A 12,544-nucleotide genomic window follows, 5' to 3' on the forward strand; every position below is an offset into this window, starting at 1 on the left:
CCCCCCCCCCCCCCCCCGTGCCGGGGTGACAGGCTCCAGACCCCCCGTTAGAGCCCCCTATACTCACCTGATCCCGCCGGGTCCCGCTTCTGGATCCGGTCAGGTCACGGAGATCTCAGCCACTGCAGCCCGGCGCGGCTCAACACTCATAGAGAATGACGGAGCGCTGGACTCGCCTGTCATTCTCTATGAGCGTTGGACTCTCAGCACGCCGGGCTTCAGCGGCTGAGATCTCCGTGACCCGACCGGATCCAGAAGCGGGACCCGGCGGGATCAGGTGAGTATAGGTGGCTGTAGCGGGGGGTCGGGAGCCTGTCACCCCAGCACGGGGGGTGACAGGTTCCCTTTAAAATTCTAAAGTCTTCCTGTACTTATCAGCTGCTGTTTGTCCTGCAGGAAGTGGTGTATTCTTTCCAGTCTGACAAAGTGTCAGGAACATATCAGGAATAGTGATGAGCGAATAGTGAAATATTCGAATATTCGATATTTGTAGGAATATCTCACAGATATTCGAACGTTCGATCAAATATTCAATCCCATTAAAGTCTATAGGAACAAGTATTCGATTATTGAGAAACATCTATTCGACCACTTGAAGGTTCACCAAGTCCACAATGACACCTCAGGAAAAGGGAAGGGGTATTTGAACGCTTATTGAATATTTGGCATACTATCCGATAATATTCGATACTATCGAATACCTTACTATTTGATCGAATATCTATTCGATCTAACAGTATTCGCTCATCACTAATCAGGAACTGTCCACAGCAGCAGCAAATCGCCATAGAAAACCCTCTCCTGCTCTGGACAGTTCCTGACATGGACAGAGGTGGCAGCAGAGAGCACTGTGTCACACTGGGAAGAATACACCACTTCCTGCAGGACATACAGTAGCTAATAAGTACAGGAAAACTTGAGAATTTTAAATTGATGTAAATTACAAGTCTATCTAACTTTCTGACATCAGTTCATTGGAAAGAAGTAATATTTGCCGGAGTACCCCTTAACCATTAACCAAACAGTCCACCTGATCATTCGGGGTCTGAAACACACCATAAATATGGACAGCGTGCTATACAACAGAATTCGGAGCTCCCAGCATCATGATTTATTATAATGACCTTTGCGCTTCTGTACTGACACAGTTGGAGGGAGGTTGTGAGCCAAGCAATCAGTTGTGTTTTTGTTCTCGGCATTGTTGCTATTTGGACAATAAAGAAACCAGATTTTACTACATGCTGGGAGCCGGACTTCCCTGTGTTGTCAGTACAGTAGCGGAAAGATTTAAAATGTTTCGGAGCTCAATGCAGAGAGTTGTAAATTCCGATCTGTACCACATCGCCCGTGCCTGGACCTTAATTGGGGAAAGTATAAATACCCCCTTGTAACACAGAAACAACTGTATAGGATCAACCCAACAGGAGCTTCTAACCCCAGCGCTATGATACTACTGCAGCTAAAGGCTGGGAGTGACCGGCTTCTCTCCCGAGAAAAAGTATACTAGACAAGTAAAATAAAGTGCCTAGGGCAAGTAAACATGTGACATTGTACTAAAGACAAAAATAATGGCTCTCATATAAAATTATACAAAGTTCCCACTCTGTATACTACCACTGTCAAATAAATATGAATTACCTGTCCAAACTGCTCAGAAGATTGAACACTTTGGACAGGTAATTCATATCATTAGTATATTGTTACTGGCGCTAGGCACTTGTATTGTATGAATGCCCTCTTACTTCCCTATTCCCACTCTAATATGCACCTGCACGCTCTACCTAGCTGAGTGTGCATATGTCTATGATGGTGCATTTACGAAGCCAAAGCATCTCCAAATCTCAGTCTTTCCTTTATGACCTGTTCCCTGTTTGTAGTCTGTTCCTGGCTTTGGCTTCAAAAATCTGTCAGATAAATCTCTCAGTGTAAAGACACCCTAAGGGCTTGGAACAACCCCTTTAATGCTCTGTATTTTACCAGCCTTAGGCTATGTTCACACTACGTAAGGTCCGTAGTAATCACGGCTCTTGTAACCACGGTTGTGATTTCTACGGTACTTACGTAATGCTGCCTTCTGAGGAATCCCGGACAAAGTGTATACACACAGTATGCGCTCCGGCCGAGATCCCTAGCGGTGCCGCAAGAAACTGACATGTCAGTTTTCTGCGTCCGCTATTCAATGAAAAAACCTGTCAGTTAACACAATGGAGCGTGTGGCTCCGGCCGCATGCTCCATTGTGAGCAGTGGGGAATTTGTATGCGGGTGCGCATGGATGCGCCTGCATCCAAGTTTAGTGGCGCTAAAGATCATCTGGGATGATCTTTTCTGAGATCGGCCGTTCCGTGACCCGCTCGGTCACGGAACGGCCGGTATCATACAAAGTGTGAACGTGGCCTTAGAGTCATAGTAGGAGTGAAGAAACAATAAAGATACAACAATATCCCTAGGTCCACAGCAGGACTGATAGTCTGTTAGTGACACTACATAGGGAATTATACATAACACACAATCCCGGATACAGATAACCTGAATGTGTAACCCCTTCCATGTCTAGTCCATGATCCAGGGTGAGCACCTTGGTCTTTAGCTCCTCACCTGCAGAACGTCCTGCTGTAACTTCCACAGATCCACCGTAATGTGCATCACCGGCTGCAGCTCCGCCGTGCTGTTTACTCTTCTCATGGGCTGTTAAATGTGAGTAATAGAAAGATAGCCTCATGAAACAGCGTCCTTCTATACAGCAATGTCACTGCGTTATGGTCCTGTCTTACCAAGGTCACACCGTATACTTTATGGATTAAATTATGTTGTACTTAACTTTTGTTGTTTGAAAATAACCTCAATAAAGCAGACCTGTCATCACCCACAACTTTTTTTTAATTTTTTTTTACTTTTACATATAAAGGATATATCCAGGATAAGAAAAAGTACAGCTACTTTCTTGTAAAAAAAAAAAAAAAAAAAAGCAGTGCCACCCCTGCCCTCAGGCTGTGTGCAGTATTACAATTCAGCTCCATTTAGTTCAATGACACTGAGCTGCAATAATCTAATGTTAGGGTGTACATGCATAAGATGTGCACTCCTAAGAACCCAGATATAAACAAAGGGAAAGGAGACAATTGCACAAGTGCTCCCACCGCTGATAGCTGCAGGAAGCGCCTAACCATGTGCTTCACTCCCCAGCCGGCAGCCTGATCCAATTGATGGCAGTAATTGGGCTCTATTATAACTCCTACTATCTGTCAGATTGGGCAGCCAATCATATGGAAGCTGCACTAGGGATTGAAAGCAGATTAGTCTTACTATGGAGATCACCAGGGCACAGCTTTATTTTGTGGGCGCAAACATTCATTTTTCATTAAAGGGGTACTCCAGAGGGAAATATGCTGTCAAATAAACTGGTGTCAGAATACCGATTTGTAAATTACTTCTATTAAAAAAAAAGTCAAGTGTTTCAGTACTTATCAGCTGCTGTATGTTCTGCAGGAAGTGGTCTTTTCTTTCTTTCTAGTCTGACACACTCCTCCCTGCTGCCACCTCTGTCCAAGACAGGAACTGTCCAGAGTAGTAGTAAATAATAATAATAATAATAATAATAATAATAATAATATATTTACATGTATAGCGCCAACAGATTCCGCAATCCCCATAAAAAAACCTCTCCTGCTCTGGACAGAGGTGGCAGCAGAGAACACTGTGTCAGACTGGAAAATACACCCCTTCCTGCAGGACATACAGCAGCTGATAAGTACCAGAAGACAAATCTGTAACTTTCTATAACTTTATATCTATCTATCTATAACTTCCTAAAAACTGGTAATTTAATTTTTTCTTACTCTGGAGGACCCCTTTAAGCATTACACAGTGCCAACAATTAACACTTTTTGTAGAAACTTTCCTATGTGAATTACAAAGAGGATTTCTGGATTGGGGGCAAAATAATTTACCCTAAACAACCTAATAGACTATCAAATATGGGTTTTGAGAACCACGGGGTGTAATGCTCTGCAGAATATTTTTGTTCTATATAAGTAACAGATTATAAATTACCATTTCCCCTTTAAGGCAGTGCTTTATATAGACTCCTTATTTCCATGTCCTACCTGTCTAATCGCTGGGAGTCTTCTGCGGTTCTGGGGTAGGTCCCAGAAGTTATGCATGGCTGCGGCTTTAACACCAGGGCTCTCTCCGCTCTCCCGGCTGCCTCTATGCCGGTAATGTAATTTCTTCCTCTGCATCCCCGGCTGAGGAATAAGGCTGCAGATATACACGCAACATATTATTTTTAGTATACTTTGCAAATATTCTAAGCCCGGGGTAATATATGAAGGATGAAAAGTCGCATTGTGACCCTGCACATTAATAATGGAGATTGGTATTGCAGCCATAGTGAAGATTGGATTTTCTGTATCTTATTTTATTTTCTATATGGATACTTCATTTTTCTTTTTTATGTCGCCATCACTTCTCCCTAAGTCCCAGTGCTCTCTTTAGCTGTGAGCTATCTCTCAGCTACCTGCTCGCTCTCAGCTCCCCTCAGTTGCTAACTCTTCACTCAGACAGGTATATCTCTCGGAGGAAAACTCTGCAGCATTATCCAGATCAGGGGCTGAGTGGACAGGACATGGCGGGGAAAATCGGCAAAAGACCTAATATTAAAAGACAACCAGAGAGAAGACTGGAAACAATGATGTCTTAGGTGATGTGTTCGGGTCTAAGTAATAAAACAATTAAATTGGAATTTTTTTAATCAAAAATTTTATATTTTTTTTCCCCCAAGTGAATCTGCGATGTTTAATATGCTACAGGTGTCATCTTATAGAGCAAGAAGAGCTGAGCATATACATTATTACACTGTTGGATAAGGTTCATAACAACTAGCATAACCTCATCTATTATCTTTCTATCTTCTATCTATCTATCTATCTATCTATCTATATGTCTCCTATCTATCTATCTCCTATGTATTATCTATCTATCTATCTATCTATCTATCTATCTTTATTATAGCTATCTCTCTATGTATCCCTTTCTCTCTCACTCAGGGTAAACATACACTCAGGGCCAGCATTGCCAGGGCCCCTGAGTTCCAGTGTTCACATTTGCTGAGCGAGGAGATAGAGGCGCTGCAGGACTGCGTTTTTTTAGATATTGGGGTGGAGGTGGGCTAACTAACAAGGTGGAAGGATCACCGACATGGAAGATGCTATTTTATGGGGGCCTTACCTACAGGGGGATACCATTTACTGGGGGGTGCTTAATACTGAAGGAGCTACCTACAGGGGAATATAGTATATGAAGACAAAGAAAGACCTAACTGCTATATGGGGGCACAGAGGGGGCCTAAGTACTGTAAGGCTGCACAGGGGACCTAACTCCCATGTGAGAGCACTGAGGGGCCATATACTATATGAAGACACAGAGGGGCCTAACTACTATGCACAGAAGGCACTTTAATGCTACATTGGGGCATAGGGAGGACCTAACTAAACTACGGATGCACAAAGGGGGGCTTACTACTATATCGGGGCACAAAGTGGCCTCACTACTATATGGGGTCAGAGAGGTGACATAAAGACTAAACTGAATGCAGGGGGAACCTAAGATATGGGGCCACAGAGGGTTGCCTAACTACTATATGAGGGCAAAAAGGGATTTTGTATGAGGCCTCATTAAACCAAAGAAGCAATCCGATTGGTTGTATTGGGTGACTGCACCACTTCTCCTCTGTACCAGGAATAATAAATCTCCCCCATTTATAGGAAAACTGGATTCTAAGATGATATATATTTCAGTCTCTCTCCATCAGAACACATGGGTATTACAGAATTGCTCTGATATCTCCGTAGATGAACAAGACAGACTTGGGATCCCAGTGGCCGCAGCACAACACCCTACTCGCATGCTACGAATGACTATTTTAGGAAAATTCCATTAAGCTGGTTGTCACGTGACCAGGGAAATCTGTTTTATTTCATGAGGGGACATAGACTATAATACATTGGGGCGGCTCAGAGCTGTAGCTGATAGAGCGGGCTCTCTGTGCTGTAGGTAACCCCAATAACCTTTATTTATTGCCCGAAATGCTGCGGAGAGGCGTCTGAACTCCACGGCTGCATCTTCTTCTCTTTCAGTCACTTAGAGTCCAACGTACATGTGAGAATGAATATTTTCACAGCGCTTGTGCCCTCCAGACTTTGCTACTTAAGAGTTTATTTCCCCCAAAAGAACAGGGCTCAGGGAGGCACGGGCTCTTTATGGAGGCCTATTATTGTTATATAGCAGCGTCTTCATAGCTCGCTGGGGTCCAAATACTTTATGGGAACATAAACCACTTTCTGAAACATGATTTTTTTTTCCGGGTTTTTTCTGCCCATTTTGCTCAAAACAAACGTAAAACTAGGCAAACGTATGGCACGTACCCCATCCGTCGGCGAACTAAATATCCTCGTATCCATTTCTGGACAATTAGCACCGGGGAACAAGTTGCCAGAACGCGATTGATTTTTCTAATGATTTCATTCACCGCTTTCATTTCGTTCTCTAGGCTGATATCCTGCAACATAACAAGAGCATAATCAATGCGTCACGTGACGACTTAACAGAGAGGCGCTGCGCACAGACGCTCGGCTCTGGCTTAGGCATGAAATATTGAAGATCGGCCACGGAGAGGAGGGAGCCTTCAGGTTCTACAGATAAACAGAGCGTTGTCTCATTATATAGTATGTGCGTAATAAAGGGAGGCCAGACAGGATTACCGAAAGGACAATCTCATTTACTGAAACTGTCTATTGGGGATTTTCTAACCTTTCCACCTAAGACGCTACCCGTAGACTAATGTCTCACTTCATGGCGTCTTATTGGTATAATAAGCTCCTTCTGGCATCCTAAAGGACAGGATGGAGAATGGGGAAGAAGAATCGTGATATTTTTGAATGGGAACTGGAAAGCAAGGTTTAGCCTAATGTTCAAAGTTGGACCGAGTCAGAGGAACCAAGGATCCCCTGGTGGGCCCATGTTCTGCCATTATAATTGGCTCTGACTACCATTAGTGTAGACTGCATGCCACTGGGATCTATGACTTCTGGTGGTTAAAAGACCTCCGAACGTCTTGCCTCTCCATTATGCCTTCCATTTCCCCGGCTGCATTGATCGGTCTTCCATTGAAACCAATAAGAGTGAAATCCAGCACTTTACTATTGATTCACTATCAATATTTCACAATAGGGGTTCGACTCATCAGAATGAAGCAGACATGTTTATTCATACCGTGTTGGATTGAGTTATAGTATGTGGCAGAGATGCACTGTGTGCAAATAATGCAGATAAAGGAGATGTTGCCCTCACAGGAGGCGACCACGAACCCTTCATTCTGTTGACCCGATGGACTATGCCAGAGATACGATGTCAAAGCCTTGGATTATACATTCATTGGTTACAACTACAGACAGATCAACTCAACTCAGAGATATGATAAAGTGGCATTAGTGGGAGCCTTGACTCATAGACCACCATGTTGGTGTCTGATGGAATGTCACAATGACAAGATGTTAGAGGCGATGAAACCAACAATATTTATCACCTATTTACAGGCGTGTTTGATCACGATGGTCTGACCACCAGGAACCTCACTGATCACACGAATAGATGTCCGCATGCATATTTAGAGTTGTGGTCAGACTTGTGCACTGCTGCTTCATGGAACTCTACGAGCCTTACATACATAGTTAAGTACAGTACTCGTGGACTTCCACTGGTTCCATACATATGTACATATTCTCATTGGTTACAACTACAAACCAACTGATACAGTTCAGAGGTAAAATAAAGTGGTATTATTGGGAGCCTTGGCTCACAGATTGCCATGTTGCTATTTTATGGAATGTCTTGAAGACCAAAAAGATGTATGATAGACGATCAGTAATGGTCCAACCAGTTGGATATCTACAGATTACAAGAATGGGTGACCTATAACCCTCTTTAAATGGATCGGCAATGTAACATGTGCACTGCCAACTCTATGGGCCGGACAAAGTACAGTGCTCAAATATTGACCAGCAGAGTTACAAGGAGCTATAGAATACAAATCTTACCACCTCACCATAGTGATCTCCCACCACACCACCAACAACCATAGTTACTTAGTTTGTAAGGCTAAAAAGAGACATGGAAAATGTCCATTGAGTACAGACAGTCATTCCCTAACATGCAAATGGGTGATGGGTTCTGTTGGTGGGGAAAATTCTTTACGCGTTTACTCAAATGTTTTTTCCATTGATAAGCCAAGGTCCTACCATAATATTTGGACAGGTCAGAGATCATAAGGTTGAGCTATAGACAATCCTATTACCTGCCTGGACTGTATGCTTTGATGAGAATGTGACACGGTAGTAGTAGTGTACAATGCATTGAAAACCAGACTTTTACAACTTGTACATTTCAGGGGTTGGCCATCAAAAAGGCTTTCTATGCTGGACCCAAGGAGCTCTAGTCCAAAATAGGCAGTCAAAGACAATTTCAATAGCTCTATGCTTCCATCTGCAATGCATCATTTTTTTTTAAATGGAATGTTGTATACATTTTAATTTTTGCTAATTTGAGCCATTACGTCTACTAGATGTTGAATATCCTCTGCATGAAACTCCACTAAAAGCTCAAGTTTCCATTACCTTACTGGATGCAGGTAACAGGTTGATGTATAAATCAGGACCAAGAGCCTTAAATTTTCCCCGGAGGTTCCAGTCTTCAATGATTTCTTCATCGGAAACAACAAAGTGATCCAAGGCCTTTAATGACCATATACTATTGACGGCTATATGTCTGTAACTCTTCTGTAGGCTGAGCGGGGTGTCATAAAGAGTAAGTCCAGTGAGATTTGAGCAGGAGGACAGCGATTGGACATTATCCACACTTCTGATCCTGTTGTTGTGCAGATAAAGCAGCTTCAAGTTAGTCAATTGTCTCCAGAATTCTTGACCTGGAAGATTCTGAATCTGAAAGAAACAAATACAGTGGCCATTACTTATAAAGGTGCAGAGCCGTAACACTGTTCCAATGCAAAATCTGTAGTAAGTCGGGAGCCCCCCACCCCACCACCACCTACCAAGACCCCGGTGTGATAACTACTTCTATACCCTCTGTTATTGCACAATCAAGCCTCTCAGCCAATTACTGACTGAGACAGGACAGCGTCATGGCCAGTGATTGGCTGAGCAGGCTGTCACTCCCGTCTCAGTCAGAAAGTGACGGTGGCTGCGCTTAGCAGGGGACAACAATGGAGCACGTGCAGGTAAGTATTGATGAGCGAACTTGATGAACCGCACTAAAACAGCTAAACGTCTGCCATCATTAAGCTGTTTCAGTGTGATTTGTTTAAAGTGTCACTGTCATTTTTTTATTTTTTTTCCCAGAAATCAATAGTACAGACGATTTTAAGAAACTTTGTAATTGGGTTTATTAGGCAAATATGCCATTATCTGCATTCAAAAAGCCTTTCCCCAGGTCCCCCCTCCTTCCTCTCTCATTAACTGCTCATTATCAGGAAATCTCGACTCTTTTACATCAGTCGAGCCCTGTCTGTTTTATGGAGAGGGGAGGGGGGGAGGAGGGAGATTAGTCGCCAGCAGAGAACAAAGGACCTGTGTGAAAGCCGGTATTCAGAGGTCAGAGAATTCAGTGCTGACTTCAGAGGAGATAGTCCACTGATGTAAATGTAAATTAACTCTTTGTTGTCCTGTTTTGGTGCCTCATCTCCCTCAACACCTCCCCTCCCCTCTCCATAAGAGAACCATGAAGACAGGGGGAGAGCTTCAAATTGCTTTTTCATGATAAAAATGCATTTTTCTGCTAATAAACCCAATTACAAAGTTTCTTAAAATCGCCTGTACTATTGATTTCTGGAAACAAAAAAAAAAAATTAAACGACTTTAAGGCTTGGACGAACCCGAACTTTTCTTCAAAGTTCAGCAAACCTGTCCGACTGTGTTTTTAAAAGTTCACTCATCTCTCACTCATCTGTCACATCTTGCTATGCTACCTACCAAACATTTTAGGCAGATGTATCAGTGGCTGGGCAGTAGTTATGGATCTATAATCATCCATAAAGCAGCAGAATTGGTCTCTATGATTCACTTCAACATCCCTTATTACAAAATTCCCATTCCCAATGGTGAACCTGCCATTAGCACTATGTCCATATTATGAGTAAAGTGAAATGCCAATGTGTTCCATGTGTTCCGTCCTGTGATACAATAAGGGAAGCTCCGCCCCCGAGGAGCTGCTGATTCCAGAGTTTATAGTTGAGGACTGACAGATAGGGGATGCTACTGACCATGTGAGTTAAAGGGACCCACATTCGTTGTGCTATAGAAGCCATTTTCCTTGCCCCGCTCCTTCTCAAGCATCCCTGACACTGAAATATAATGTTGGAGTTAATTACATTTAATTTTATACATTTTAAAATAGATATTTTTGGAAATGTTCATCTTGAAGCCGGAACAGGACAATTTTCTTCAGACGTTCATGAAAATGTATATTTAAATGACTTTTATTTTTAACATTCATTTGTTCATGCAACAATGGACAGCGCGGTCACCTGATCGCACTTATGGACCTGATTAAAAGTACTGTCAGCCGGAGGAGAGGAGAAGAGATAAATTATGCTCTTGCAATTAAATTGTTCTTATTGTACTTCAACAGGAAGCTTCCTGGGCCGGTTCACTAAAAATAAATGAGATGCTGGGAACTCTTTTCATCATCTGTTCTTTAAGTGAGTTTTATACCTAAAAGTTCCAGTCGTGTGTTAGTTTCTTTGTTTTATTCTTTATACTTTTATACTTTAAGTTATTCGTTGCAATTACAGAAAGCTTGGAATATTTTTTTATTTATTTATTTGAGCCATCCATTTGCTTACTCTAAGGGTCATATAAGGGCCATATAACTCGGATATATGATCCCTATACAATAGTGGGGGACTGAAACCTTGGACCTCCAGCTATCCTGAGAATAAAGGAACTACTTAATCCCATAACCCCTGAGGAAGCCACAGTGTGAAACACGTATTGAGGTTGTCAGTCTTTGGTTAGTTTGTACACATTTTTTGTTTTATTCAACTTTTACACCATTTAGGATGCTGAAATGAGTTTATATGAGGAAGACTAGGTGTTAGTATATAGAGGTGTCAGTAATAGTTTCCACTGTATTTTATACTAGCCCTTTTTTTCCCATTTGGGCCATCCAGTTGCGTACCCTAAGGGCCCTAACGGCCGTACTTGGCTGATTAAAGGCCATTCTGGCCGATAATCATTTGGTGTAATGAACTGATGGCATATTGGTAGGATATCTGATCCCTTTACTATCATGCAGGACCAATGCCTTGGACCAACAGCAAACCTGAGAAAGAAGGTACTACTTCATCCAATACCCCCTGAGGAAGCCATAGTGGGATGTCAATTCTTTGGGTGGGTGGCGGAATCTGCCTGAGCATAGAATGGAGCCTGGTGGCGGCGTGCAGCTTGGAATCCTTAGTGTGCACGTACCCTTACACTGCACAGTGAAGAGGCTGAAAATTCAGCCCCAAAATCTGCACAGTATAGACGTAAGAAATCTGTGCATTTCAATGACCACTTTGATGCGGATTTACATGCAGATTTTTATAAAGAATTCTCGTTTAATCTCGTAGAATTAATCGTTTAACAAGGGCTGCATGGACATCGTTACCGATGTCCTTGCAGCCCTGGCTTTAATTGCATACATTACCTAATCATGGTCCAGGGCTCCCCTTGCGGTCCGCTCCTCCCTGGGTCTCGCGTGATGCCTCTTTAGAGCGGCCTGTCTGAGCTGATAGGCCGCTCAACCAATCACTGGCCGCGGCGGTCCCGGCCAGTGATTGACTGAGCGGCCTGTCAGCTAAGACAAGCCGCTCTAAAGCTGCATTGTGCCAGACCTGGGGAGAAGCGGACCACAAGAGGAGCCCTGGACCATGGATAGGTAATGTATGCACTTTTCAAATCTTCAGCCGCCGGCCGCGCACTGCTATTACACGTATCGATGCACGGTCAGTTCCCGACAATTATAAGTCCAAACCTATATCAACGATCGGTGTCATCGGCTGATTGTTGTGTTTATTACTAGACACAATAATCGGCCAGATAGGGCTGATTCGGCTAATTATCTTTCCATGTAATAGTACCCAAAAAGTGTCAGAGATCAGCTGAGGAGCGGGAAAATACCAGATCCTCGGCTGATCACATCTTTTGCATAGCTTCAAAATCGATTGTTAACAGCCGCACATCTCCCTCTGCAAACCGGGGTTTGCGGCTAAAAGCAGTATATGTAAACGGCCGCACGGACAATACAGTGATAGTTCAGCCGTCTGATTGATCGTGCCATCTAAAGGAACCCCAAACAAGCGCTGATCCTGCTGATCGTCCTTGCACGACCCCATATGGTGGAGGTATGTAGAGGTAAATTCACTATGTGACATAGATTCTGTGCTGAAATCCTCACCAGATCCGAGGACAATCTGCATCCCTATAATATACA

General features: G+C 43.1%; 1 protein-coding gene across 4 annotated transcripts in view; it reads right to left on the reverse strand.

Moving 5' to 3' along the window:
* Nucleotides 1–12,544, reverse strand: part of LRRIQ3 (leucine rich repeats and IQ motif containing 3) — a 40,632-nt gene that overhangs the window by 18,407 nt on the left and 9,681 nt on the right. For 2 of the 4 annotated variants that reach the window (XM_069981439.1, XM_069981438.1), the window contains exons 3-7: nt 10,332–10,412; nt 8,671–8,994; nt 6,424–6,557; nt 4,105–4,258; nt 2,597–2,686 (exon numbers count right to left, since the gene is read on the reverse strand). In XM_069981439.1, coding sequence (XP_069837540.1) covers nt 2,597–2,686; nt 4,105–4,258; nt 6,424–6,557; nt 8,671–8,994; nt 10,332–10,412 — 783 coding nt within the window. The remainder of the gene's footprint in view (nt 1–2,596; nt 2,687–4,104; nt 4,259–6,423; nt 6,558–8,670; nt 8,995–10,331; nt 10,413–12,544) is intronic. The other 2 variants (XM_069981442.1, XM_069981441.1) reach the window with 1 other exon arrangement.

Source organism: Dendropsophus ebraccatus, chromosome 8 (genome assembly GCF_027789765.1).
Source record: "Dendropsophus ebraccatus isolate aDenEbr1 chromosome 8, aDenEbr1.pat, whole genome shotgun sequence".
NCBI classification, from domain to species: Eukaryota; Metazoa; Chordata; class Amphibia; order Anura; family Hylidae; genus Dendropsophus; species Dendropsophus ebraccatus.